We start from the raw sequence: 25,685 nt of genomic DNA, 5'->3' as shown, positions 1-25,685 counted from the left end.
AGAGTAGCTCTCTGTAGAAAGTGGAGAGAGGTTTCTTGGGGCGAAGGGCGTTAGAGATTTTCCCCTCCAACCAAGAGGGATCTACCGTAGGCCTGGGAAAAGATTCCAAAAGCGCCAAATCTTTCTTAAAAGCCATAAGCGCTAGGAAGGAGGCTCCCTGAACCCTAGGGATTTCATATATTTTACTCCAATTTAAGGCACCTGATGCAGTTATGATGTCTTTCAGTTTAAAGTTAGATAGTAAAGCCCAAATTCCTGTTACATCAGAGGTGGTAGGGTGAACGTGTGCCTGCAGCAGCTTTAAGGGGAGACTCAAGCTTGGGAACCTAAGGGTTGAGGACCCATACAGTTTAGTCCATTCCAGTAACAGACCCTTCCATAAGGGCGAGGTAAACTTATTATTAGCAGTACATTTGCGTAAGCCCCATAGAACTAACTTGTCCCTATATGAAAGCAAATCACACTCCAGTCGGGAGACAAGGCCGAGAGGGCGCCAGGAGATGAGGCTCAAAGCTCTGTTTAGCATTGATGCTTTGTAATAGAGGTATATGTCGGGTAGGCCGAAGCCTCCCAACCTTCTCTCCCGAGTGAGAGTGGCATAAGCCAACCTGGGGGACTTACCAGACCAAACAAAGGTTGAGATGACCCTGCGGACCTCCACAAAGAAGGAATGGGGTAGCCAGATAGGAAGTGTTTGGAAGAGATAGAGCAGTCTCGGAACAATAAAAGCTTTAATGAAGTTTTTCCGCCCAATCCAAGAGATAAACGGAAGTTTTAGAGAATGTAAGTGTGCTCTAATGGATTTCAGTAAGGGGACATAATTTAACTCGAAAAGATCTTCTGGTTTTGCTGAGATATGGGTACCTAGAAAAGGGATTGACTTAGTGGCCCACGAAAAAGCAGCGGAACCTTTAAGCGTGTCTACAGTAGCGGGTGGGCAAGAAATATTCAGGGCCTGTGACTTAGTATAGTTGATCTTAAAATTTGAGACCACTCCATATTCTTCAAAAAGGGCTTGAAGTCTGGGGAAGGAGGTTAGAGGGTTGGACGTTATGACCAAAAGGTCGTCTGCAAAAGCGGCCGTTAGATGGGTATGCGACCCCAAGGTGATCCCCTTAATGTCCGGATCTTGCCTGATCCTGGCCAGCAGGGTCTCCATGACAATAACAAAGAGGGCAGGTGAGAGTGGGCACCCCTGCCTTGTCCCATTAGTAATGGGAAAAGCTGGAGAGAGTGTCCCATTAATCCGTATTCTGGCAGAGGGGAGCGAATAAAGTGAGAAAACGGATTGGATGAACTGGTCCGGAAGGCCGAACTTCGACAGTGCCCGAGACATGAATTGCCAGCTGATCCTGTCAAAGGCCTTTTCTGCATCTGTACTGAGAAGAGCTAAAGGTATTGAGTGCTGACGAGCATGCGTGATCAATTGTATGACACGGACTGTATTCTCACTCCCCTGCCTGCCAGAGACGAACCCCACCTGCTCCTCGTTGATAATGCCAGGGAGAACCGACTGAATCCGTTGAGCCAAAATTTTGGCCCACCACTTCACATCCGTATTTAGAAGCGAGATAGGACGGTAACTCCCGCAATTTAGGGGGTCCTTATTTTCCTTATGGATTACCGTGATATGGGCTGAAAGCGATTGGGGAGGGAGGGAGCCCCCTTGGAGTAAATAGTTACATAAGGTATTAAAATGGGGAATTAGGGTCTGCTTAAAGGTTTTGTAATAAGAGATGGTAAAACCATCAGGGCCTGGGCTTTTCCCTGAGGGTATGGAGGAGAGAACCCTACCAATTTCATCGTCTGTGATAGGAGATAAGAGCTGGGCTGACTGAGCGGGGGTAATAGTAGGTAACTGGAGGGAGGACAGAAACTTCTCAGTTGCCTCACCTAATTGAGCTGGTGACATATTATCTGGTGTTTTAAGGTTGTATAGGTCCCTATAGAAGGCACAGAAGGTCTTTGCTATGTCTGGAGTTCCTTTATGAAGGACGCCTTTGTCATTTTTAACTGCAGCAATAAAGGAGTCCGTGTTTTGTTTCTTCACTAAAGCGGACATTAATCTATTCCCTTTGTCCCCGTGCGCATAGGAGCGGAACTTGGCTCTAAGTAAAAGCTTAGCTGACGTGACATTTAGCAGGTTCTTGAGCTTAGTACGGGCTTCTGAGAGCTCCAAGGCACAGCTAAGGGCCTGGGAGGCTTTGTGCGTTAGCTCTAGAGCCTGAATCTGGGAGAGAAGTGTCGCCACAGCCTGATCCCGTTGTTTTTTAATATGGGCACCTAAGGCTATTAGTTCTCCTCTCAGAACCGCTTTATGGGTTTCCCAAATAATGGACGGGGAGGGAGCATCAGGGCCTGAGGTATTAGATGTGAAGAAATCCGTTATAATAGAAGATAATTTCGCAGCATGGGAGGGGTCAGAGATGATGGTCTCATTAATGCGCCAATTCCATTCCCTCTTTGGGAGGTCCAGCAGGGACACACTCAAAAATACCGGAGCGTGGTCAGACAGGGTGATGTTCCCTATGTGAGAATTGATAACTCTATTAGCACAGGATTTAGATAAAAATAGGTAGTCTAATCTGTGATAGGACAATTTAGCAGCTGAATAGAAGGAAAAGTCCCTACCAGTAGGATTTGTGGTGCGCCAGATATCTAGAACCCCTAACCTCTGTAGGGCTATCTTAAGGCGCCGCAACCGGGCATGTGTAATGGCAGACTTCCCATTAGAAGAATCTAATGCAGGATCGAGGGTAGCATTAAAATCACCTCCTAAAATAACCATTCCCTCCTTAAAGGAGGAAAGTAGGCCAAGGGTCTGAACGAGCCAAGCAACCTGCCCTCTGTTGGGAGCATATACAGTTGCCAGGGTAACAGGAGTGTCAGCGATAGTGCCCTTAACAAACAGGTAACGACCCTCAGGGTCTGCAGAGACGGCAGAATGCTTAAAGGGGAGCTGTTTGTGGATCGCTATGCTGACACCCCTGCTAGCCGAACTATACGTGCTGTGGAACCACTGAGGAAATCTTTTGGGGGGCAATTTAGGAATCTTACCCTCTTTGAAATGGGTTTCTTGGAAGAATGCTATAGACACTTTATCCCTCTGTAACAGGGCCAGGATTTGGGACCGTTTGCATGGCTCGTTCATTCCCCGGGCGTTAAATGAAGAAATCACAATAGACGACATTCTGAAATAGAAAGCAGACAGTCAGCAATTCATAATGCAAAACATGACATCTGATGGTGAGGGGGGGGGGAGACACATGAGGGGAGGAGGGGAGACAAACAGGTAAGGTACATAGCAATAGTGCAAATACATTTTGCAAAAAGAGCTCTACTGAGCACCTGACTACACGACCCTTACTCATCACGGCTACCAGCCGGGGTCTGTCAGGTGGGGGGTCCCGCAGAGCTATAGAGGGCCATTGACTGGCCATCTAACAAGGAAAAGGGGGTGACCCAAAGGTGATACCGGGTTAACCCCTGCAAACTAGAAATGAACAGGCAATAGAGAAGGTCCATAACTTTAAGTGAACCAGAAGAAATTCTGGAACTCATTAAGCATCAGCCGCATGCTGAAACAATATTTTCCACAACAGGTGGACATGGCTGGCCTAAATTCAGGTCAACATCTCTCAGGGAACAGAGAAGCTCCAGGGCAAGTCACCATAAGGCACTAAGTCCCAGGTATTTCAAATGGAGCAGGAACAGAACAGAGATCCCTTCAAGATCTTCATGCTCAGGTAGGAGGGTGATCAGACTTCTCAGCCCTGGCCTTGGGCGACCTTTTATTATAAACAGGGCGCCATTCTGCTGCCTGGGGTGGCGGGAGAGGAGGATCTGCCATGTCGGCCGGCATCCATGAAGGGATCTCGATCGGGCTCAGCCCCAGTTGGGCCCAGCTAGCATGAAGATCCCTCGGCGATCGGATGGTGATCTGACGCCCGTTCTTGAGGATTGCGATCCCGAACGGGTATAGCCACCGGAACGGGGTAGCTGCTGCTCTGAGGGCATCCAAGAGCGGCTTAAGGATGCGCCGCTTAGCTAAAGTAGAAGGGGCCAGGTCCTGGAAGAACATGACCGGCGTACCTTCATACTGCAGATGATCCGTTTCTCTCCCAGCTCTCATGAGTGCTGCAGTATCGACGAAACTCAGGAGGCCGCAGATGACGTCGCGTGGGGGATCGGTGTTCTTAGGTTTGGGCCTAAGCGCTCTGTGTATTCGTTCAATAACGATCCGATCCGCTCTCTCAGGCCCCAGCAGGTCGGAAAATAGCTCATGTGCCACTTTCTCTAGCGCTTCGCTGGCAAAGGATTCTGGGAGCCCGCGAATCCTTAGATTCCTCCTGCGGCTCCGGTTCTCCTGGTCCTCGACCCTCAGGAGCGCCTCATTCAGCAGGTCAGTGTGGGAGTTGAGTGCTTTGTATGTTCTCTCCTCTCTCCGGAGAGCCGCCTCCTGCGCGCCCTCCAGATCCGACACCCGGTGACCCATGCTCCGGAGGTCCTCTTTAATCTCAGACAGGTCCCTCTTAATAGGGGCTAATGCCGCATTCATCACTTCCAAAAGTGCCGCTTTAGTGAATGAGCCCCTCTGCTTCCTCGATTTGTTAGTCGAGGCATCTGAGACACTGCCGCCATCTGTGTCTTCCTCCATGTCAGATGCCTGGGCTGGAGCGGGCGCCATCTTGGGGGTCTCAGCCGACCTCAGCTTCGGTTGCTTATTAACAAATTTATCCATGTCGGGCTGTCTGGATCTCACAGGAGTCGAATCCACCTGATCTTTAAATCGATCCCTGCCCGTTTTGCCCATCCTAGCGGTGCTGTGAGCTTATTTTAGGGGTTAATTCGCCGGTAAGGTTGAGGAGCTCAGCAACTTGCAGCCATCCAGCTACACAGCCAGGCTCCGCCCCCATAGTAGTTATATTCTTATACATAGGAGCAGTATTATAGTAGATATATTCTTGTACATAGGGGCAGTATTATAGTAGATATATTCTTGTACATAGGAGAAGTATTATAGTAGTTATATTCTTGTACATAGGAGCAGTATTATAGTAGTTATATTCCTGTATATAGGAGCAGTATTATAGTAGTTATATTCTTGTACATAGGAGGCAGTATTATAGTAGTTATATTCTTGTACATAGGAGCAGTATTATAGTAGATATATTCTTGTACATAGGAGCAGTATTATAGTAGTTATATTCTTGTACATAGGAGAAGTATTATAGTAGTTATATTCTTGTACATAGGAGGCAGTATTATAGTAGCTATATTTTTGTACATAGGAGCAGTATTATAGTAGTTATATTTTTGTACATAAGGGGTCAGTATTATAGTAGTCATATTCTTGTACATCGGAGCATTATTATAGTAGTTATATTCTTGTACATAGGAGCAGTATTATAGTAGTTATATTCTTGTACATAGGGAGCAGTATGATAGTAGTTATATTCTTGTACATAGGAGGCAGTATTATAGTAGTTATATTCTTGTACATAGGAGCAGTATTATAGTAGTTATATTCTTGTACATAGGAGCAGTATTATAGTAGTTATATTCTTGTACATAGGAGGCAGTATTATAGTAGATATATTCTTGTAAATAGGAGCAGTATTATATTAGTTATATTCTTGTATGTAGGAGGCAGTATTATAGTAGTTATATTCTTGTACATAGAAGCAGTATTATAGTAGTTATATTTTTGTACATAAGGGGTCAGTATTATAGTAGTCATATTCTTGTACATCGGAGCATTATTATAGTAGTTATATTCTTGTACATAGGAGCAGTATTATAGTAGTTATATTCTTGTACATAGGGAGCAGTATGATAGTAGTTATATTCTTGTACATAGGAGGCAGTATTATAGTAGTTATATTCTTGTACATAGGAGCAGTATTATAGTAGTTATATTCTTGTACATAGGAGCAGTATTATAGTAGTTATATTCTTGTACATAGGAGGCAGTATTATAGTAGATATATTCTTGTAAATAGGAGCAGTATTATATTAGTTATATTCTTGTATGTAGGAGGCAGTATTATAGTAGTTATATTCTTGTACATAGAAGCAGTATTATAGTAGTTATATTCTTGTACATAGGGAGCAGTATTATAGTAGTTATATTCTTGTACATAGGAGGCAGTATTATAGTAGTTATATTCTTGTACATAGGAGGCAGTATTATAGTAGTTATATTCTTGTACATAGGAGCAGTATTATAGTAGATATATTCTTGTACATAGGAGCAGTATTATAGTAGTTATATTCTTGTACATAGGAGAAGTATTATAGTAGTTATATTCTTGTACATAGGAGGCAGTATTATAGTAGCTATATTTTTGTACATAGGAGCAGTATTATAGTAGTTATATTTTTGTACATAAGGGGTCAGTATTATAGTAGTTATATTCTTGTACATAGGAGCAGTATTATAGTAGTCATATTCTTGTACATCGGAGCATTATTATAGTAGTTATATTCTTGTACATAGGAGCAGTATTATAGTAGTTATATTCTTGTACATAGGATCAGTATTATAGTAGATATATTCTTGTAAATAGGAGCAGTATTATAGTAGTTATATTCTTGTACATAGGGAGCAGTATGATAGTAGTTATATTCTTGTACATAGGAGGCAGTATTATAGTAGTTATATTCTTGTACATAGGAGCAGTATTATAGTAGTTATATTCTTGTACATAGGAGCAGTATTATAGTAGTTATATTCTTGTACATAGGAGGCAGTATTATAGTAGATATATTCTTGTAAATAGGAGCAGTATTATATTAGTTATATTCTTGTATGTAGGAGGCAGTATTATAGTAGTTATATTCTTGTACATAGAAGCAGTATTATAGTAGTTATATTCTTGTACATAGGGAGCAGTATTATAGTAGTTATATTCTTGTACATAGGAGGCAGTATTATAGTAGTTATATTCATGTACATAGGAGCAGTATTATAGTAGTTATATTCTTGTACATAGGAGCAGTATTATAGTAGTTATATTCTTGTACATAGGAGGCAGTATTATAGTAGATATATTCTTGTAAATAGGAGCAGTATTATATTAGTTATATTCTTGTATGTAGGAGGCAGTATTATAGTAGTTATATTCTTGTACATAGGAGCAGCATTATAGTAGTTATATTCTTGTACATAGGAGCAGTATTATAGTAGTTATATTCTTGTACATAGGAGGCAGTATTATAGTAGATATATTCTTGTAAATAGGAGCAGTATTATATTAGTTATATTCTTGTATGTAGGAGGCAGTATTATAGTAGTTATATTCTTGCACATAGGAGCAGTATTATAGTAGTTATATTCTTGTACATAGGAGCAGTATTATAGTAGTTATATTTTTGTATATAGGAGCAGTATTATAGTAGTTATATTCTTGTACATAGGAGCAGTATTATAGTAGTTATATTCTTGTACATAGGAGGCAGTATTATAGTAGTTATATTCTTGTACATAGGAGGCAGTACTATAGTTATTTAGTTTTCCAAAGAGAAAGATGCTCTTTGTAGCTATTTTATGCAGATCCCCATCTATCAATATAGAATTCTCTGATGGGGTATTTGAAAATGTATTATCTATACAACACATCCCTTTAAACCCCAAAGTGACTTGACTAACCTTTGTATGTCCATAGTAGCTGAACTTAATCTGTGTGATTTCCAGCAGTAGACCCCCACCATGTTAGATTCTAACACATTTATTTTATTATATCACTTTTCTTCATACCAGTGAAAGTAAAGAAAAAAACCCTCCAAGTAATGGATTGTTGTAGTGCTGTCAGCATTAGTACATTTTCTTTAAATTACAGTCATTACCCGATCATCAGATTGAGCTGTTTCCTCACTTAATGACACCCTGCTGCTTATGACTCGGGAAACCTGCAGGTTCTTTAAAAGGAAAACTCTCTCGCAACGTTATAATTATATGTTTGTATTAATGTTTCACTATGAAGAAAATCTGTATGAGTTATTTACTAGAGAAAGAGCAAACAGCGCTGCTAAAATATTAATTGGTGAGACGCCATCGCCTCCCTGGTTGGATTCACTTTACGGTATGGCCCATAAATGTGAGCGAGGACTAATGTGCTGATGTTGGCTGTCGCCTCTGATCATATAATCATCTCTTTGTGGGAATTATTATTTTATTATATTTATTTATACATTGTCACCACTTCCACAGACCGGTGAAATGAATCTTTATTAGTGGGAGTGCCCAGCAGTACACACAGAGCCTGGGAACCGGCATAGGAAATTATTAAGGCAAATAGGCACTTGATACGTAATTGCAAACATTAAGAAATGAGGGATGCAACCTGGATAGACTGTTAAACAACAGCGCACGGGGACTGCAGCGTTGGGAGGTGAATTATGCTATCTCCAGGCCAGGTTTATATACTTACTAATTAGGAGAGTAGATACTCGTAATGAGTGTTTGTGTACATATGGTCAGCACTGCATTCAGTACTGACGCCTCGCAGGGTTCCTATCCGACCAGCTTACCATCTGCATGAATGGACCATAAAGGAAATCAATCCTGGACAAAAGACTAAGCAGAACTATCAGTTTTATGGTCACATAGTTAGCTAGCAACATACACACGTTTATTTACATTTTACTTAGTTGGGCTTGAAACGCGTTTCTGTGTTTCTTTTTGGTAGCCATGACTAAATCAATCCAGGACAAAGGACTAAACAAAATGATCATTTTATGGTAATAACTGATGCATTTTACTGTACATTTTTTAGTAGAGCTTGAAACGCACTTCTCTGTTGATTTGTAATCGCCATGACTAAGAATCTGTGGGCCTTAAGTAACATATTGCATCTATTAGTGCTATTAGTGCTAGCTATAGCTGATTCACTGGAGCTTGCATTCACTTTCTTTCTTTTTTTTTTTATAGCCTGGAGGGCTGAAAACACATTTTGAGTCCATTAGTGGTAGCTATGACTAAGACTCTTTGGGGGCTAGGATTATGTTTCTGGTTTCTTTTGTCGTAGCTGCGAGTCTTGGGGGCTCAAAACACATTTTTCTAGATGTGCCAGCCACAACTAAAAGTCATTGGCACTCAAAACACACTTCTCAACTCTTTGCGGTAGCTATGACTAGATGTCAGTGGAGCCTGAAATGCGTTTCACATATTTTTATGCCATCTTTTTATAAAAGTTGTTGGGACTCAAAACACGTCTCTTTGTGGTAGCTGTGTCTAAGAGTCAGTGAGGCTCAAAAGGTGTTTTATGTTTGTTCTTAGTAGGTATGGCTAAGAGCTCATTGGTATTGAGGTTCAAAATGCGTTTCAGGTTTACTAACTCTCTAACTAGGAAGTAGTTTGTTTGTGGTAGCTATAATAAAAGGTTATTTGGGTTTGACATGTGTTTTGTGCCTATTTTAGGTAGCCTTGATTAGTCACTGGAGCTTGAAACATGTTTTGCTTTTCTTCGTGATAACTATGGCTAAGAGTCAGTGGGGCTCAAAGCGTGTTTGCTATCTTTTTGTGGTACAGTAGCTGTAACTAAAGGTCTGTGGGTCACAAAGCATGATTTGAATCTCTTGCTGGTAGCTGTGACTACAGGTAACTTGGGCTTCAAAAGCATTTTCATCTCTTTGTGTTAGCTATGAGTACAGGTAAATGGGGCTTGAAACTCGTTTAGCTTCTCTTTATGGTAGCATTGCCTAAGAGTTCATCATTGCCTGCATTTAGATTTTTTGTGGTAGCTATCACTACTAGACAGTGCAGCTTGAAACGCGCAGCCTTATCCCAATTTCCTGTATGTCGTCTGATTTGTGGATATTGCAGTATTATAGCCAGACATAACTGTCAAGTCTCTATTGAATGGTATGGTTTCTAATAGTGGTCTCTAATAATATCTATACTACATCATCTTTCATAATCATTACTAGAATGTTAATGTCACGTTCGGGTGTGGGAGGGAAACACCACACCCAACATAGGAGGGTAAGGGGTGAGAGAATAAGGCCTGGAAACTAGGGAAAGAATATGGACACCTCCTAGTAAAACCCTAATCAAAGTCCTGACTAACTACCATTATGAACAGACCCCGGAGGTAGGTGAGTTCATACACCGTATACCTAGGGTCCTAACTCACCCTATAGGACCCTAGTACTAATGTCAGGACTGAGACAACCTGTTCCTCCAAAAGGAAGGACGAGCAGGAGTCTCCCTCAGGCCCCAATACAAAAGACGGGGAAATGCAACACACAAAATAACCCAAACAAAATACAAAAGGGGAAAAAAACACTTAACTTCAAGTGGCTATGGCAGCACCAGGAACTCAGTCGAGATCTACACACCAGCTATCCACAACTCCAACAAAAGCTATAAACCGCATAGCATAGTGGGAGAAACAACAATAGAGAAGGTTAAATGACCATAATAACCACACCTGGGGAAAGAAGGTGAGGTAGGCACCAGAAACAGCACAGACGTCATTTGATCCAAAACATGTCAGATCAAATCACGTGTTGCCAGTCTCACCGATCTCCTGTCACCTGTCGCGGGAACATCCGTGACAGTTGAAGGCTGAGTATAATTTTTTTTTTAAACCCAGAGGGCGTCCTCTCTCCTTTACTTCCTATTTGTTTGGACTATTAGCATGGCAGACAGTCTCACTTAACTCTCTCGGTCAGACCATCAGTGCGACCAGAGAAAAAGGGGGTCAGTCAGCATATCCCAATGCGCAGGGGCACGTTGCTATGGCTGAAAACAACACTGTAAAACAAAATATGCAATGCAACAGCTCTCTGCAAACCAAATAAAGTACAAAAATGCATAATAATTGCTAATGCTATACTTATAAATTAGAGATGCTTGTAAAATACATTTTGTACAAAATTATTTGAGCCCGTCTGCCACACGTCAAGGCGATCTCTGTAAGACGGGGTCCTAACACTAAATTCTACCTGTTATGTGCCATGACGGCTACCATACAATTCAGGGAGTGTAGGTTCCACATGCATGCTGGGCCTGCTTTAATTTCTGTCATCTATGGTCCCAAAATGGCCTTAATTATATCCAAGGAATGCAGGTACCAACATGCATGCCGAGCCCACTCCACACCTCTCCTGGTGCCAAATGGCCACCAAAGAATGCAATGAGAGTCCACACTATACCTCTCCTGGTGCCAAATGGCTTCCAGTGAATGAGGGAGAGCAGGCTAAGCTATATACTCACACTATTCAAAATCAGCCTATGGGGCAGACGAGCTGGTCAGGAGTGCACGACTGAGGTGTCAGCCACACCTCCAGTACAAACTGCAGTGCGACCAGGGGCAGCCCTCTCTGTAGTCAATCAATCAATAAAGTTTTATTAGTAGGTCTAAAATTATACATTAGTATTGCCAAAGCATGTGGGGAAATATGGGGTTCAGAAATGGGGACACACCCGGGGTCGGTGTATAGGAGTCTGTGGCGTATCATGACAGAGGGGGAAGGGGTGCAGAACACATCCGGGGTCAGGGTATCGGAGTCCATGGCATATCACGCTCCTCTCAGTCTGTGGCAGGCACTGATATATTGTGCTGCTATGTCCACAGTGTTCTCTTCCTCTCCCAGCAGGATGGGCAGCTTCTCTTCCTCCTCCATGGAGCTGAAGTCTGGGAGTAGATCAGAGAGTCTTCTAAAGTGGATTACCCTCACTGCTGAGTATTTGGGACAGTATATCAGGAAGTGGACCTCATCCTCCACCGTCTCCATTTGGCACTGCTGGCACAGTCTTCTTTCTCTAGGCATGTAGCTCTGTCGATGCCGTCCGGATTCGATGGCCAGGCTGTGGGCGCTCAGTCTGTAGCGGCTCAGGATTTTCCTGTCTCTGGGGTTCCCTGGGGTTCCCTAGATTCTCCAGATATGGGGCCAGTTTATAGTCTCTCTGCAGGCTCTGGTACACCATCAGCTTCTGGGATGCTCTCACCTCCTCCCTTATTCACTGATGTATTCCTCGTGTCTTTTGTTTACTGTGTTCCTGATCCCGGCTTTTGTGAGGTGGTGTGGGGTGATTATCTGGTCGGACTGGGTTTCAGTAAGTTGATTTTGGGGCTTTGCCTTGCCTGGGATCCCTTGGTGTAGCAAGGCTTTATGGTGAATGGAACCTTCACTACTACCATGTAGATGCCCTCAGAATGCCGTCCCTCTTCTGGATTGTAAAGTGTAGAGGGAATCTGCCCAGCTCCCCTCAACAGGCACTGTTAGAGGTGCTCCGATGGACCTGGAGGAGATGCTTACAGAATTCCAGGTGGAATATTTCTGTTGGTCTGGAATCCCATCTTGACCAGTCGGGGTACGTGTGAAGGCCCCAGACTTCACTGCCATACAGGAGGATTGGTGCAATGATGGAGTCAAAGATTTTAAGCCAGACCCTCATGGGTGCTTTGAGGTGGTACAGTCGTCTTCTGATGTTGTAGACGGTCTTGCATGCTTTGTCTTACAGCTCCTCAATGGCTGATTTGAAGTTCCCAGTTTGGTCAATTATCAGGCTCAGGTAGGTGTACCTGTTGGTGGCTGTAAGAGGGCGGTTGTGTAGCATGAAGGTAGAGGGCCTGGCTGACTTTTTTAAATTGATGGGAAGGGCCCTTGTGGTGCTAAATTTCTCCAGAATAACTAGATGGTCTTTGAGACCTTTCTCAGTTGGTGATAGTAGGAGAAGGTCATCCGCATACAGGAGAAATTTCACCTTAGTGTCATGGAGGATGAGACCTGGTGTTGAGGAGGATTCAAGAGCCCCTGCCAGCTCGTTGATGTAAATGTTAAAGAAAGTTGGACTGAGGCTGCAGCCCTGTCTGACTCATCGGCTCTGCTGGAAGTAAGTCGTTCTTTTCCCATTTAGTTTACTTTCACACTGGCGTTTTGGCTTTCCGTTTGTGAGATCCGTCATGGGCTCTCACAAGCGGTCCAAAACGGATCCGTTTTGCCCTAATGCATTCTGAATGAAAAAGGATCCGCTCAGAATGCATCAGTTTGCCTCCGTTCAGTCACCATTTCGCTCTGGAGGCGGACACCAAACACTGCCTGCAGCGGAGCCAAACGGATTCATTTTGGGGCCGGATCCATGTTCTGTGACACAATCTGGCACAATTGAAAACGGATCCGTCCCCCACTGACTTTCAATGGTGTTCAAGACGGATACGTCATGGCTATAGAAGACATAATACAACCGCATCCTTTCAGGACGGATGCATGCTGTTGTTTTATTGTAACGGAAGCGTTTTTGCGCTAGTGTGAAAGTAGCCTTACCTTCACGCTGCATCGGTTCTCGGTGTAGGAGCTTTTGTATGTCTTTCCTCCTATTCCACTCTCCAATAGCTTCAGGAGCAATCCTGGGTGCCACACTGAGTCAAAGGCCTTTTTGAAGTCCACGAAACAAGCGTATATCTTTCCCTGCTTTGTGTTGTGGACATGGCTCTGGATGAGGCGGTGCAGGGTGTAGACGTGGTCTGTGTTGCGGTGGTGTGGCATGAACCCTGCTTGGCTTTTACTGAGTACATTGTGCTGGGTGAGAAAGCCGAGGATTCTCTGGTTCACGATACTGTTAAATAGTTTCCCCAGATTGCTGCTGACACATATCCAGCGGTAGTTGGCCGGGTCATACCTGTCCCCACTCTTGTGTATTGGGCTTATGACACCTTGGTTCCAGGCTTGGGGGAAGTAGCCAGCGCTTAGCACAATGTTGTACAGTTTTGCTATGGCTGCCTGTATTGCTGGTGGGCTGTACTTAATCATTTCGTGTGGGATGCCATCTGTGCCGCTGACTTTTTTAAACTCTCATGGTTGATATTCTCTCTGATATCTCCTGCAGTGTTATGGGTGAGTCTAGCGGGTTTTGGAAATCTTTAAGTATCTCTTCCATGCTCTTCAGTTTTGACCTCATTTGTTCTTGGTCTGGGTTACGTTCTTCTTTTGGGATGTCTCTGTAGAGGTCTCTGAAATACTGGAGCCAGATGTTGCTGTTCTGAATATGGAGGTTGTTTCTCTTCTCATTTGTTCCATAGTTCCCAGAAGGAGTTATCTTGGAGGGCATCTTGAAGCTGTGTAAGTTTGGTTGAGGTATATTCTTGCTTTTTCGTTCTGAGAAGGGTTTTGTATTGCCTCTGCGTTGTGTCGTAGACTTCCCGTAGGTTGGTGTTGTTGGGATCTCTATGCTTTTTATTTGAGGCCGATCTTAAGGTTTTCTGTACAGCTCTGCACTCCTCATCAAAAGAAGTGTTGGGGTTATCTTCTTTTTGCTTCAGGTGGCTATACTTTTTCAGGTTAGCCATTTCTGCCATGGTGTAAAATATATTAAGATCTCTTACAGCTTGATTGAATCCTTCTGGGTTTATCTCAAACACTTTGTTGTTGAAGTAGTAGAGCATCCTTTGGATTTCTGGTTTACTGTGCACCTCTTTATATTTCTGAGCCGATGTCTTGGACCACTTATAAGATGGAGGTAGTGTGAAGAGCCCGGCCTGAAGAGGTATTTGTCCTGGTGGTTTGTTTGTGAACTTAATATATAGGGATGTTTGATTGTGATCAGACAAGTGCGATTGTGGGCTGACTATGAAGGCCCCAAAGTTTGTGGGGTCCATGTCTGTGATGGCGTAGTCCACTATGCTGCTACCCACATGGGAGTTTAATGTAATCCTTCCTAGAGAGTCTCCCTGGGTGTGACCATTGAGGATGTGGAGTCCTAGGCTTCGGCAAAGTTTCAACAATTTTGTGCCACTTTTATTTACTGTGCTGTTCCTCTCTGCATGTACTGAGCTGTCGCTGTCCGTCTGTGCTCCATATATATAGTTGTTTCTATCTGTGGCCAGGTAGTCTCTTTCCCTGCCTGTTCTGGCATTGAGGTCTCCCATGATAAGGACTTTGATAGTGGACGGCTTCCCTTTGCAGGATCTCAAAGCATTCTTTGTTGTAGTAGGGGGACTCAGGTGGTGGTATGTAGGCCGCACAGAGGTAAATGTCGGACTGGGAGGTGAGGCTGGAGCGGTCTATTCTGATCCAGATGTGGCTGTTTCCCCGTTTCACTGGTCTGATCTGCTCATGGAGCTCCACTTTATACCACACTAGTATTCCTCCCGAACAGCGACCAAGTTTGGTGGCTTTATTTTTCAGGGCCGGGAAAGAGATTTCCCTGTATCCACTGGGAGCCAGGGACTCGCTCTCTGCCTTAGTCCATGCTTCTAGAAGGATTTGAATGTCAATGTTTCTCAAACTCTAGGTGAAGTCTGGATCATTTACTTTACATCCAAAGGCTGACATGTTCTGACCTTGGATATTCCAGCTGCTGATTATAAAGGGTGTCATAGCGGGTTCCTTATACCTTGTAATGAGCGGGTTTCATAAGACGAGCTGGGGGTCTGACTGGTTCTGGTATGATCGATAAGGCTTGTGTTGTCCAGTCACTTGAATGTTCTACATAAAGTTCTGACCAGGTTTTCTATCTCGTCTAGATCTCTGCTCTGTATTTCTCTGTGTGAGGCGGGTGGTTTCCTCCATGGTTTTTGCCTCTGGTGGCCCGTGTTGGGGTACAGGGCCTTGTTTCCTGTTTGTGGTGTGGCGTTTGATACTTGAGGTATTTGTGTTGTCGGTGGACTTTCCCTGTTGTCTCCAAATTGGCCTGTGTAGGGTCTAGGCCGGGGGGTTCTGTTTAGTACAATGTCCTTCATTTATTTGGCCAGGAGGCTGACTCCCTGCTTATTGAGGTGTTTGCTGTCATATAGATAAAGGCGGTTGATGGCGGGGTGTTGTGCCAGGGTGACGTTTGGCACAGAGCTGATCTTAGCTGCTAGTAGTAGCTGCTGTAGTAACACATTTAGAGCATCACACATTACACTAATCAATTCATTTCTCTTCTGTGGGCATCATTATCTAGGCCTATCAAGAGAAAAAATAGAACTTTCATACTGTTATCCCCATTATACACCTACTGTTATGACAAGAATTACCCTTTAGATAACATCTTCCCTCACAGCAGCAGTAAACTGACAGTAGATTGCCTATCTGTATATAAGGTCTTATTATTTGTGCTGACTGCTACAGAAGGACAATATTTTGTATTTCATTTTCAATGGTATGGTGCTGCTGAAATGAAAAAGAAAGACAGTCAAAAATTCAAAAAATAAATAGTGTTTTCTATGAATATTGAAATAAAAAATACCCCTTTCTGATCAAAGTGTCTCTTTAATTTAATTTCTCAAGAAACCATAAAAACAGGGATGGAGGTTAGTGTATTTTTTATCTGAATTTTATTATTTTTTATATATATTTTATTTATTTTATGCTGCTGTGCAGACTGAATTGTATCGGAATGGGGGATATAATAACTGAATTGGATTTCTGTTGTACTGCAGGAGACTAGATAGGCAGGACTGGCAGTAGCATAGGGGAACATGTATTGCTACAATTTAATTTCATTTTTTTTTAACCTTTCTTCCAGATTTGTTTGGAAAACATCTGAATGGACAGACTGTAAGATATCATTGCTCACAGACCAGGACACTGCTTCACGGGTGGAAGACGCAGCACAATGTGGGGGTGGCGTTCAGACTCGTCAGGTGTTTTGTGCCCAGCGTATCAATGAGTCAGGAACAAATAAAGAAGGTCAGTTGGGGTGACTATGCATGGGCCAGATCATGGTCTAACATGTCCAGCAAATATTAATATGGTTAAGGGATATTCCACTGAAAATCTCTGTCTCCAATGGTTGGAGACCTGATCACGGAGACTCCCGCTGATCTCTAAACGGAGGACTCTTGTCTACTTCCCCCCAGCTGCATGAAAGAGTGGTGGCTGAGCATGCACTGGTGCTCCATTCAAACTCTACATATCGTATGTTATGCTATACCTAATATCATGGATGATCAATGTTTTCGGATGTTAGTGAATCGATATTCAAAGATTCAAATGTTACAGTAGAACCCCATATAGGAGAATCCTAAGACCTACACATTTCCATGTTCTTTACATAAACTTCAAATTTGTATATGATTCCACCATAGTTTGTTGAACTTTTTGAAAAAGCCCCCCAAAAATTCAACATTTGAGTTTCTGGAGATGTGTATGATGTGATGAAAACAGCCAAGCATATTGCTCGGTCTATATACCTTATGAGGTGTTATACCCAATATCTGTAACAGTACAGCCTGGATCACAGCGGCTCCCTGTGACGATACGCTGACTTGCGCTCCAGCGTGGAACGCACCGGCCGTCTGCGATGATACGCTGGCTTGCGTTCCAGCGTGGAACGCAGTGGCTGCTGGGCCGTCCTGTGACTCCGCCCACTTACCGTCCGGCCCTTAAATAGAAGACAGGTGCTAAGCAGGGTGTTCCACTAATGGAGTGCGCATCCTGCTAGCTCCACTGCATCTGAGGACTCTGTCCACATATCCAGACCTGGATCCCTAACAACAGCGTGAAGGACTGTCTACCTTCTTGCCACTGGCTTCTCCACTGCTGGCTTCCTAGCCAGGACCAACTAACCGCAAGTATATGCCTGTTACCTGCTCTGATTAATGTCCTGGAACTCTGAGTGGGGTGGTTCCTGACTGGTGTGAGACGATACTCCCAAACCAACTCTGAACCTACTGCATACTATATACTAAACTGTGGACATGCTCTGAACCTATGGCATACAATATACTAAACTGTGGACATGCTCTGAACCTATGGCATACAATATACTAAACTGTGGACATGCTCTGAACCTACTGCATACTATATACTAAACTGTGGACATGCTCTGAACCTACTGCATACTATATACTAAACTGTGGACATGCTCTGAACCTACTGCATACTATATACTAAACTGTGGACATGTTCTGAACCTACTATATACTAAACTGTGGACATGCTCTGAACCTACTGCATTCTATATACTAAACTGAGGACATGCTATATACTAACCCTGAACCTACTGCATACTATATACTAAACTGTGGACATGCTCTGAACCTACTGCATACTATATACTAAACTGTGGACATGCTATACTAACTCTGAACCTACTGCATACTATATACTAAACTGTGGACATGCTCTGAACCTACTGCATACTATATACTAAACTGTGGACATGTTCTGAACCTACTGCATACTATATAGTAAACTGTGGACATGCTCTGAACCTACTGCATACTATATACTAAACTGTGGACATGTTCTGAACCTACTGCATACTATATACTAAACTGTGGACATGTTCTGAACCTACTGCATACTATATACTAAACTGTGGACATGCTCTGAACCTACTGCATACTATATACTAAACTGAGGACATGCTATATACTAACCCTGAACTTATTGCATACTAGATACTAACTCTGAACTGTGCACAAGCTTATACTAACTTGTGACTCCTGTAATACTGGGAGACCTTCTTCTCCAGCAGTAATACTAAATAGATGGATAGCGGTAAATGATTTTGTTACCCCAAACTCTCCGCCCAAGACTGAGAGAGACGCCTGGGGTACATACTGAGTAACCGCGAATCCCACAGCCAAGAACAAGGGCAGTGGGATAATAGTGGATGTCCATTGCTTCCGCAGTTGAGATCCTAACTGATCAACTAGGTGCGTTACATATTAGTGGAACCCACATGGATCCAGCGGAGGTTGCAGGTCACCTCGTCACCCTCACTAAGAGGGTGGAGACCCTCAATGTGACTATACAACATCTCCAGCTAGAAAACCAGGCAATACGGCAACTTGTCACTCAGGGGCCAGGACACCCCCGTGATGGACCAGAACCCAAGGTCAGCCCACCTGAGATATTCGCGGGTGACCGAAGGCAGTTCAGGGATTTCCTGAACGCGTGCAAACTAATGTTTGAGCTGCAGCACCGGACTTACCCAACTGACAGAACAAAAGTACTTACCATGATCTCATACCTCAGGGGGGAGCCCAGAGCATGGGCCAATACTTATTTAGAAAAAGAAGACCCAGTCCTGGAATCCTTCCCTCTGTTCCTTGAAAAAATGGCCCTTCTCTACGAGGACCATAGTAAACAGCTGACCGCTGAGACCGCTATACGCAGCCTTAAACAAGGGAGACGACCTGTAGAGGACTTTATTGCGGAATACACTCGCTGGGCCCGGGAGACTGAATGGAATGACCTCACCCTTAGGAATCAGTTTCGCCTAGGTCTTTCCGAGGCCCTGAAGGACGAATTAGCCCGAGGAGAATTACCACTTACACTTAATGCCTTGATGCAGAAGGCCACCACCATTGACAGACGGCTGAGGGAACGCAGAGCCGAGAGAGTCTCAGGCTTCACACCCAACCCAAGACCGTCCAGCCAGGGTCCTGCTGTAGAGATGATGGAGATTGGGGCGATCCGAGGTCCTCTGACCGAGAGAGAGAAAGCCAGGAGACGTAACCTCAACCTCTGTTTATATTGTGCGTCTGCTGACCATACCGTTGACGGATGCCCCGCGATACGTAAGAAGTGCGAAGGTAAGAGCGGCACGTCTTGTACCTTAGGCAGTACAAAAAATAGTACTGGTGGTTACATATACACGTCTCTCACCTTACAGTGGGACCAAAACCGGATTATCGTTGAAGCCATGGTGGACACTGGAGCTTCGGGGAATTTTATCGATATGCATCTGATTGAGCGAAATAAAATTCCCCACATGAGAAAAAACGTTCTGATATCCGTGAGTTTCATTGACGGTACCACTTCTAGTCCTATCCACAGTCAGACTCAACCCCTCATGGTGACATGTGAAAATAACCATACAGAATTCTTATCCCTTGATATCATACACTCTCCATTGTTTCCCGTGATTTTTGGGTTGCCATGGTTGCAAATACACCAGCCAACCCTCCTATGGAAACAGGGGAGAGTTCAGTTTACGTCACCTTATTGTATGGAGACCTGCTTTCCTCTCAAATCTCTCATGCATGTGGGAGTGAACCAGGTCCCCAGCCAATACGCAGACTTTGCTGAGGTATTCTGCGCAAAGAAGGCAGAATCTCTTCCGCCCCATAGATCTTACGATTGCCCCATAGACTTGCTGCCGGGTAGTGAGATACCCACGGGTAGAATTTATCCATTGGCACAACCAGAACTTGTTCACCTCAAACAGTACCTAGAAGAGAACTTACGAAAAGTTTTATTCAGCCTTCAACCTCCCCGGCAGCAGCAGGGATGTTCTTTGTGAGAAACAAAGACTCAAGCCTAAGGCCCATCATAGATTACAGAGCCTTGAACAAAGTAACAATCAAAAATTGGTACCCCTTGCCGCTAATATCCGAACTCATAGAAAGATTACAAACAGCAACAATCTACACCAAGCTGGATTTGAGAGGCGCATACAACTTAATTAGGATCAGAAAAGGTGATGAATGGAAGACAGCCTTCCGCACTCGGTATGGACTCTTTGAGTATACAGTGATGCCCTTCGGGTTGTGCAACGCCCCTGCCACATTCCAAAATTTTATTAACGACATCTTTAGGGATCTACTGGACGTATGTGTAATCATCTATCTTGATGATATACTAGTGTATTCCGATAACTTACACGATCACAGGAAACATGTCCGTTGGGTTCTCGCACGGTTAAGTGTTCATCGCTTATACGTCAAACAGGAAAAATGTGTATTCGAGACTACCTCTCTTCCCTTCCTCGGATACATAATTTCACCCAAAGGTATCCAGATGGATCCCTCAAAAATCACTTGCATCCAAAATTGGCCGATTCCGGATTCCAGGAAAGCTCTTCAACGGTTCCTGGGGTTCTCAAACTTCTATAGGAAATTCATTAAAGATTTCTCCGCTACCACTAAACCACTAACCCGCTTAACTAGTGTCAACACGAAGTTCGTTTGGTCCAAGGACGCCCAATCAGCGTTCGAGTTATTAAAGAACAGGTTCACTACGGCACCGATACTGACTCTCCCAAATCCGAACCATCACTACGTACTGGAAGTAGACGCATCCCAGGCAGCCATAGGAGCTGTTCTGTCCCAGCAAAGCTCTTTTTCAACTCCGTTACATCCTATCGGGTTCTACTCCCGGACGCTAAATACCGCCGAATTCAATTACCCCATAGGAGAAAAGGAACTCCTCGCCATAAAGTGCTCCCTGGAAAATTGGAGGCATTTACTTGAAGGATCAATACACCCCATCACAATTTATACGGATCACCGTAATCTACAATACCTGAAAACCAATAAAACATTATCAGGCCGTCAAGTACGGTGGAGTTTTTTTTTTGACAGGTTTAACTTCCAAATTACATACCGACCAGGCTCAAAAAATGGGAAGGCCGACGCCTTGTCACGACTGGCTGAAATTCGCACCTCAGACACGGCCCCCACATGGATCATTCCACCGAAGAAACTCGTCCTTGCCACCATAACGTTGGAAACCCAGCTCAAGGATGCTCTAATTAATGACCATGCTAATATCCCCCCTGGTCTTTCGCAGAACCAACAGGGTCTCCTTTACAAGGACAGCCAACTGTACATACCACCCTCCCTCACCAATCAGGTGATCAAACTTTGCCATGATTTACCCCTCGCGGGACATCCCGGCATTGCTAAAACCACAACCCTGATACGCAGGAACTTCTGGTGGCCAAAGATGACCAAACAAATTGAGGAATACGTTTCCACGTGCGAGACCTGTGCCTCATGTAAAACTGACAGAAACCGACCTTATGGTCTCCTAATGAGTCTTCCCATCGCCAACAGACCCTGGGAATGGGTCTCGATGGATTTCATAGTTGAACTTCCCCTTTCCAGAGGAAACAACACCATCATGGTGGTAGTGGATTTGCTGACTAAGATGGCACACTTCGTGCCCCTCAAGAAGTTACCCTCCTCCAAGGAAACGACCGTGGTATTCCTGTCTAATATTATTAAGTTACATGGAATTCCTAGCCAGGTCATATCAGACAGGGGTTCGCAATTCGTATCCAAATTCTGGAGAGCACTTTGTTCCAGACTTCAAATCGACCACAGAATGTCTACCGCCTATCACCCCCAAACTAATGGGCAGACTGAAAGGGTGAATCAGTGTCTGGAACAGTATCTCAGATGTCACTGCTCATTTCTCCAGGATGACTGGGAGGGCCTACTTCCTCTCGCTGAATTTGCCTATAATAATTCTACGAATTCCTCCACATTACATACTCCATTCTTTGCTAATTACGGATTTCACCCTAGGTCTCTTCCTCAAACCAGCCTTCCCACAAACGTTCCAGCCACAGACGATTATCTGACCACTTTGCAAACTACCCTTAAGACGCTAAAAGACAACCTTCAACGGGCAAAAGAAAGACAGAAGTGTTACTACGACCGTCGTAGGAGAGAAAGTCCTCCCTACCAGGTCGGGGACTCGGTTTGGTTATCAACAAAAAACCTTCGGTTGGGGGTACCTTCCAAGAAATTGGGAAGACAATTCCTGGGTCCTTTTCCGATAGAAAGGATTATTAACCCCAACACGGTGAGACTCACCCTTCCTCCGCGATTACAGGTACATTCCACGTGTCACTACTGAAGCCGTTTAGATCTAGGCCGTTCCCATCAAGTGATCCTCGACCCTTGCCTCCGATAGAGGTCCAAGGAGAAGAAGAATTTGAAGTTGAGCAGCTCATTGATTCCAGAAGAAGACGGGGGAAGATCCAGTATCTCATTAGATGGAAGGGGTATGGTCCCCAGGATGACTCTTGGGAAGATGTGCAAAACGTTCATGCTCCCAGACTTCAAAGATTGTTCCATAGAAGATTTCCCAACCGACCCTCTCCTAGTGGGGTACCCCGGAGGGGTCCCTTAAGGGGGGGGTACTGTAACAGTACAGCCTGGATCACAGCGGCTCCCTGTGACGATATGCTGGCTTGCGTTCCAGCGTGGAACGCAGCGACCGCCTGTGTTGTTACGCTGGCTTGCGCTCCAGCGTGGAACGCAGTGGCTGCTGGGCCGTCCTGTGACTCCGCCCACTTACCGTCCGGCCCTTAAATAGAAGACAGGTGCTAAGCAGGGTGTTCCACTAATGGAGTGCGCACCCTGCTAGCTCCACTGCATCTGAGGACTCTGTCCACATATCCAGACCTGGATCCCTAACAACAGCGTGAAGGACTGTCTACCTTCTTGCCACTGGCTTCCCCACTGCTGGCTTCCTAGCCAGGACCAACTAACCGCAAGTATATGCCGGTTACCTGCTCTGATTAATGTCCTGGAACTCTGAGTGGGGTGGTTCCTGACTGGTGTGAGACGATACTCCCAAACCAACTCTGAACCTACTGCATACTATATACTAAACTGTGGACATGCTATACTAACTCTGAACCTACTGCATACTATATACTAAACTGTGGACATGCTCTGAACCTACTGCATACTATATACTAAACTGTGGACATGCTCTGAACCTACTGCATACTATATACTAAACTGTGGACATGCTCTGAACCTACTGCATACTATATACTAAACTGTGGACATGCTCTGAACCTACTGCATACTATATACTAAACTGTGGACATGCTCTGAACCTACTGCATACTATATACTAAACTGTGGACATGTACTGAACCTACTGCATTCTATATACTAAACTGAGGACATGCTATATACTAACCCTGAACCTATGGCATACAATATACTAAACTGGGGACATGCTATATACTAACCCTGAACTTATTGCATACTAGATACTAACTCTGAACTGTGCACAAGCTTATACTAACTTGTGACTCCTGTAATACTAGGAGACCTTCTTCTCCAGCAGTAATACTAAATAGATGGATAGCGGTAAATGATTTTGTTACCCCAAACTCTCCGCCCAAGACTGAGAGAGACGCCTGGGGTACATACTGAGTAACCGCGAATCCCACAGCCAAGAACAAGGGCAGTGGGATAATAGTGCATGTCCATTGCTTCCGCAGTTGAGATCCTAACTGATCAACTAGGTGCGTTACAATATCAAGGATAGAGATGAGCAAATTGTGACTCAAACCCAAATCAAAAGTACTTATTATTTATTTATCTTACGCACTTATATAGCGCTACTATATTCTGCAGCGCTTTACAGACATTAGCATCAAGCTGTCCCAAATGGGGATCACAATCTAAGTTCCCTATCAGTATGTCTTTAGAGTGTGGGAGTAAACTAGAGAACACGGAGGAAACCCATATAAACACGGGGAGAACATACAAACTCCATGCAGATGTTGTCCTTGGTTGGATTCAAACGTAGGACCCCAGCGCTGCAAGGCACCAGTGCTAACCACTGAGCCACCATGAAAGTACTCCTGAAAACTTGTGTATGACACCCTAAGGTCTCCTAGGACCCACAGTTTTTTTAGGTTTTATTTATTTTTTCTCTCCCTTTCTCTCCCCCCCTGCAAAATTCTCCCAAATCGAAACATTAAAAAGTTGGATTCAGATCAACCACAGATTTTTGCACAATTTGGGTTAAATCTGATTTGTTTATAATCAATTTACTCAGCTGTTATTATGGATGCTCAATATATTTGGGACCCTGTATTTTAAAATTCCAAGAGCCAAAAAGTAAAAATTCTAGAAGTGGAAGCCCATGTAGGAGGTGTCCACTAGTGTTGAGGGAAGCGAGCATTCAGAACTTCGGATTAATACTGTACGGAGATCCGTCTCCGTACAGTATTAGAATGTATGATGTAGTAGTCGGAACCCGAAGCCGAGTTCGGTTTTAAGTTTTAAAGTGGTTTTGCACTTTAAAAATCGTTAAATTTTGTTGAATAACTAAGTTATTCAACGAAATCACGCGCAAATTCGCTAATACCTTCGGCTCCTCATAGCCCATACATTCTAAGGCCTCATGCACACAGCCGTTGCCCGGCCGTGGCCGTATTGCAGCCGGCAAACAGCGGGTCCGCTAAATGCGGGCACTGGCCGTGTGCTCCCCGCATCACTGATGCAGACCCATTCACTTGAATGGGTCTGCAATCCGGAGCTGAAGTGCGGAACTGAGGTACGGAACCCCACGGAAGCACTACAGAGTGCTTCCGTGGTGTTTTTTTCTGAATATCCACACCGCAAAAACATAGAGCATGTTCTATTTTCTTACGGTGCGGACGGATCACGGACTCATTCAAGTTGAATGCTTCTCAATCAGTCCCGGCCGCTGCACGGACGTTGCCCATGCATTGGGGACCACAAATTGCGGTCCCCAATGGACGGAACGGCCGCACAACGGCCGTGTGCATGAAGCCTAATACTGTACGGAGATGGATCTCCATACAGTATTATTCCGAAGTTTTGAAAGAAGCGACTTTAGATGAAGCATCCGAAGCTCGCTTCGCTCAAAACTAGTGTCCACCATTGTATAAAAAAAATCAAAAGAGCCTCGAAGACCCTTGCAGTTTCATGTGCATAAGTTGATGAACGTTTTGAAAATATCCACAAAAAATAAAATTTTCGGTATCTAGAGAAGTATATATATGACCCCATGTAGCTTCCCCATCTAAATACCAGAATATTATTCAGGCAAAAGTCATAAAAATCACAGGAGTTAGTGTGAGGCTTGGGAAATCAGGAGCTTCAATACAACTGTAAAAAATAACTGCAGCAAAAGAAAAACTCCCTGTGGTTTTAGAGATAGCTTTGGCGGTTGTTAATGAAATATATGTGTATTGGACATCAGTGTGGCAATGTTTAATGAGATGGTGTGAAACT

At 44.1% G+C, this 25,685-nt stretch overlaps 1 protein-coding gene across 1 annotated transcript in view; it reads left to right on the top strand.

Moving 5' to 3' along the window:
* THSD7B (thrombospondin type 1 domain containing 7B) overlaps positions 1-25,685 on the top strand; it is a 594,761-nt gene that overhangs the window by 241,595 nt on the left and 327,481 nt on the right. Inside the window, 1 exon segment of the mRNA XM_040440450.1 lies at positions 16,460-16,623. Coding sequence (XP_040296384.1) covers positions 16,460-16,623 — 164 coding nt within the window.

The sequence above is a fragment of the Bufo bufo genome, chromosome 7, assembly GCF_905171765.1.
Source record: "Bufo bufo chromosome 7, aBufBuf1.1, whole genome shotgun sequence".
Lineage (NCBI taxonomy): Eukaryota > Metazoa > Chordata > Amphibia > Anura > Bufonidae > Bufo > Bufo bufo.
This window is presented reverse-complemented; position numbering and strand designations above follow the sequence as displayed.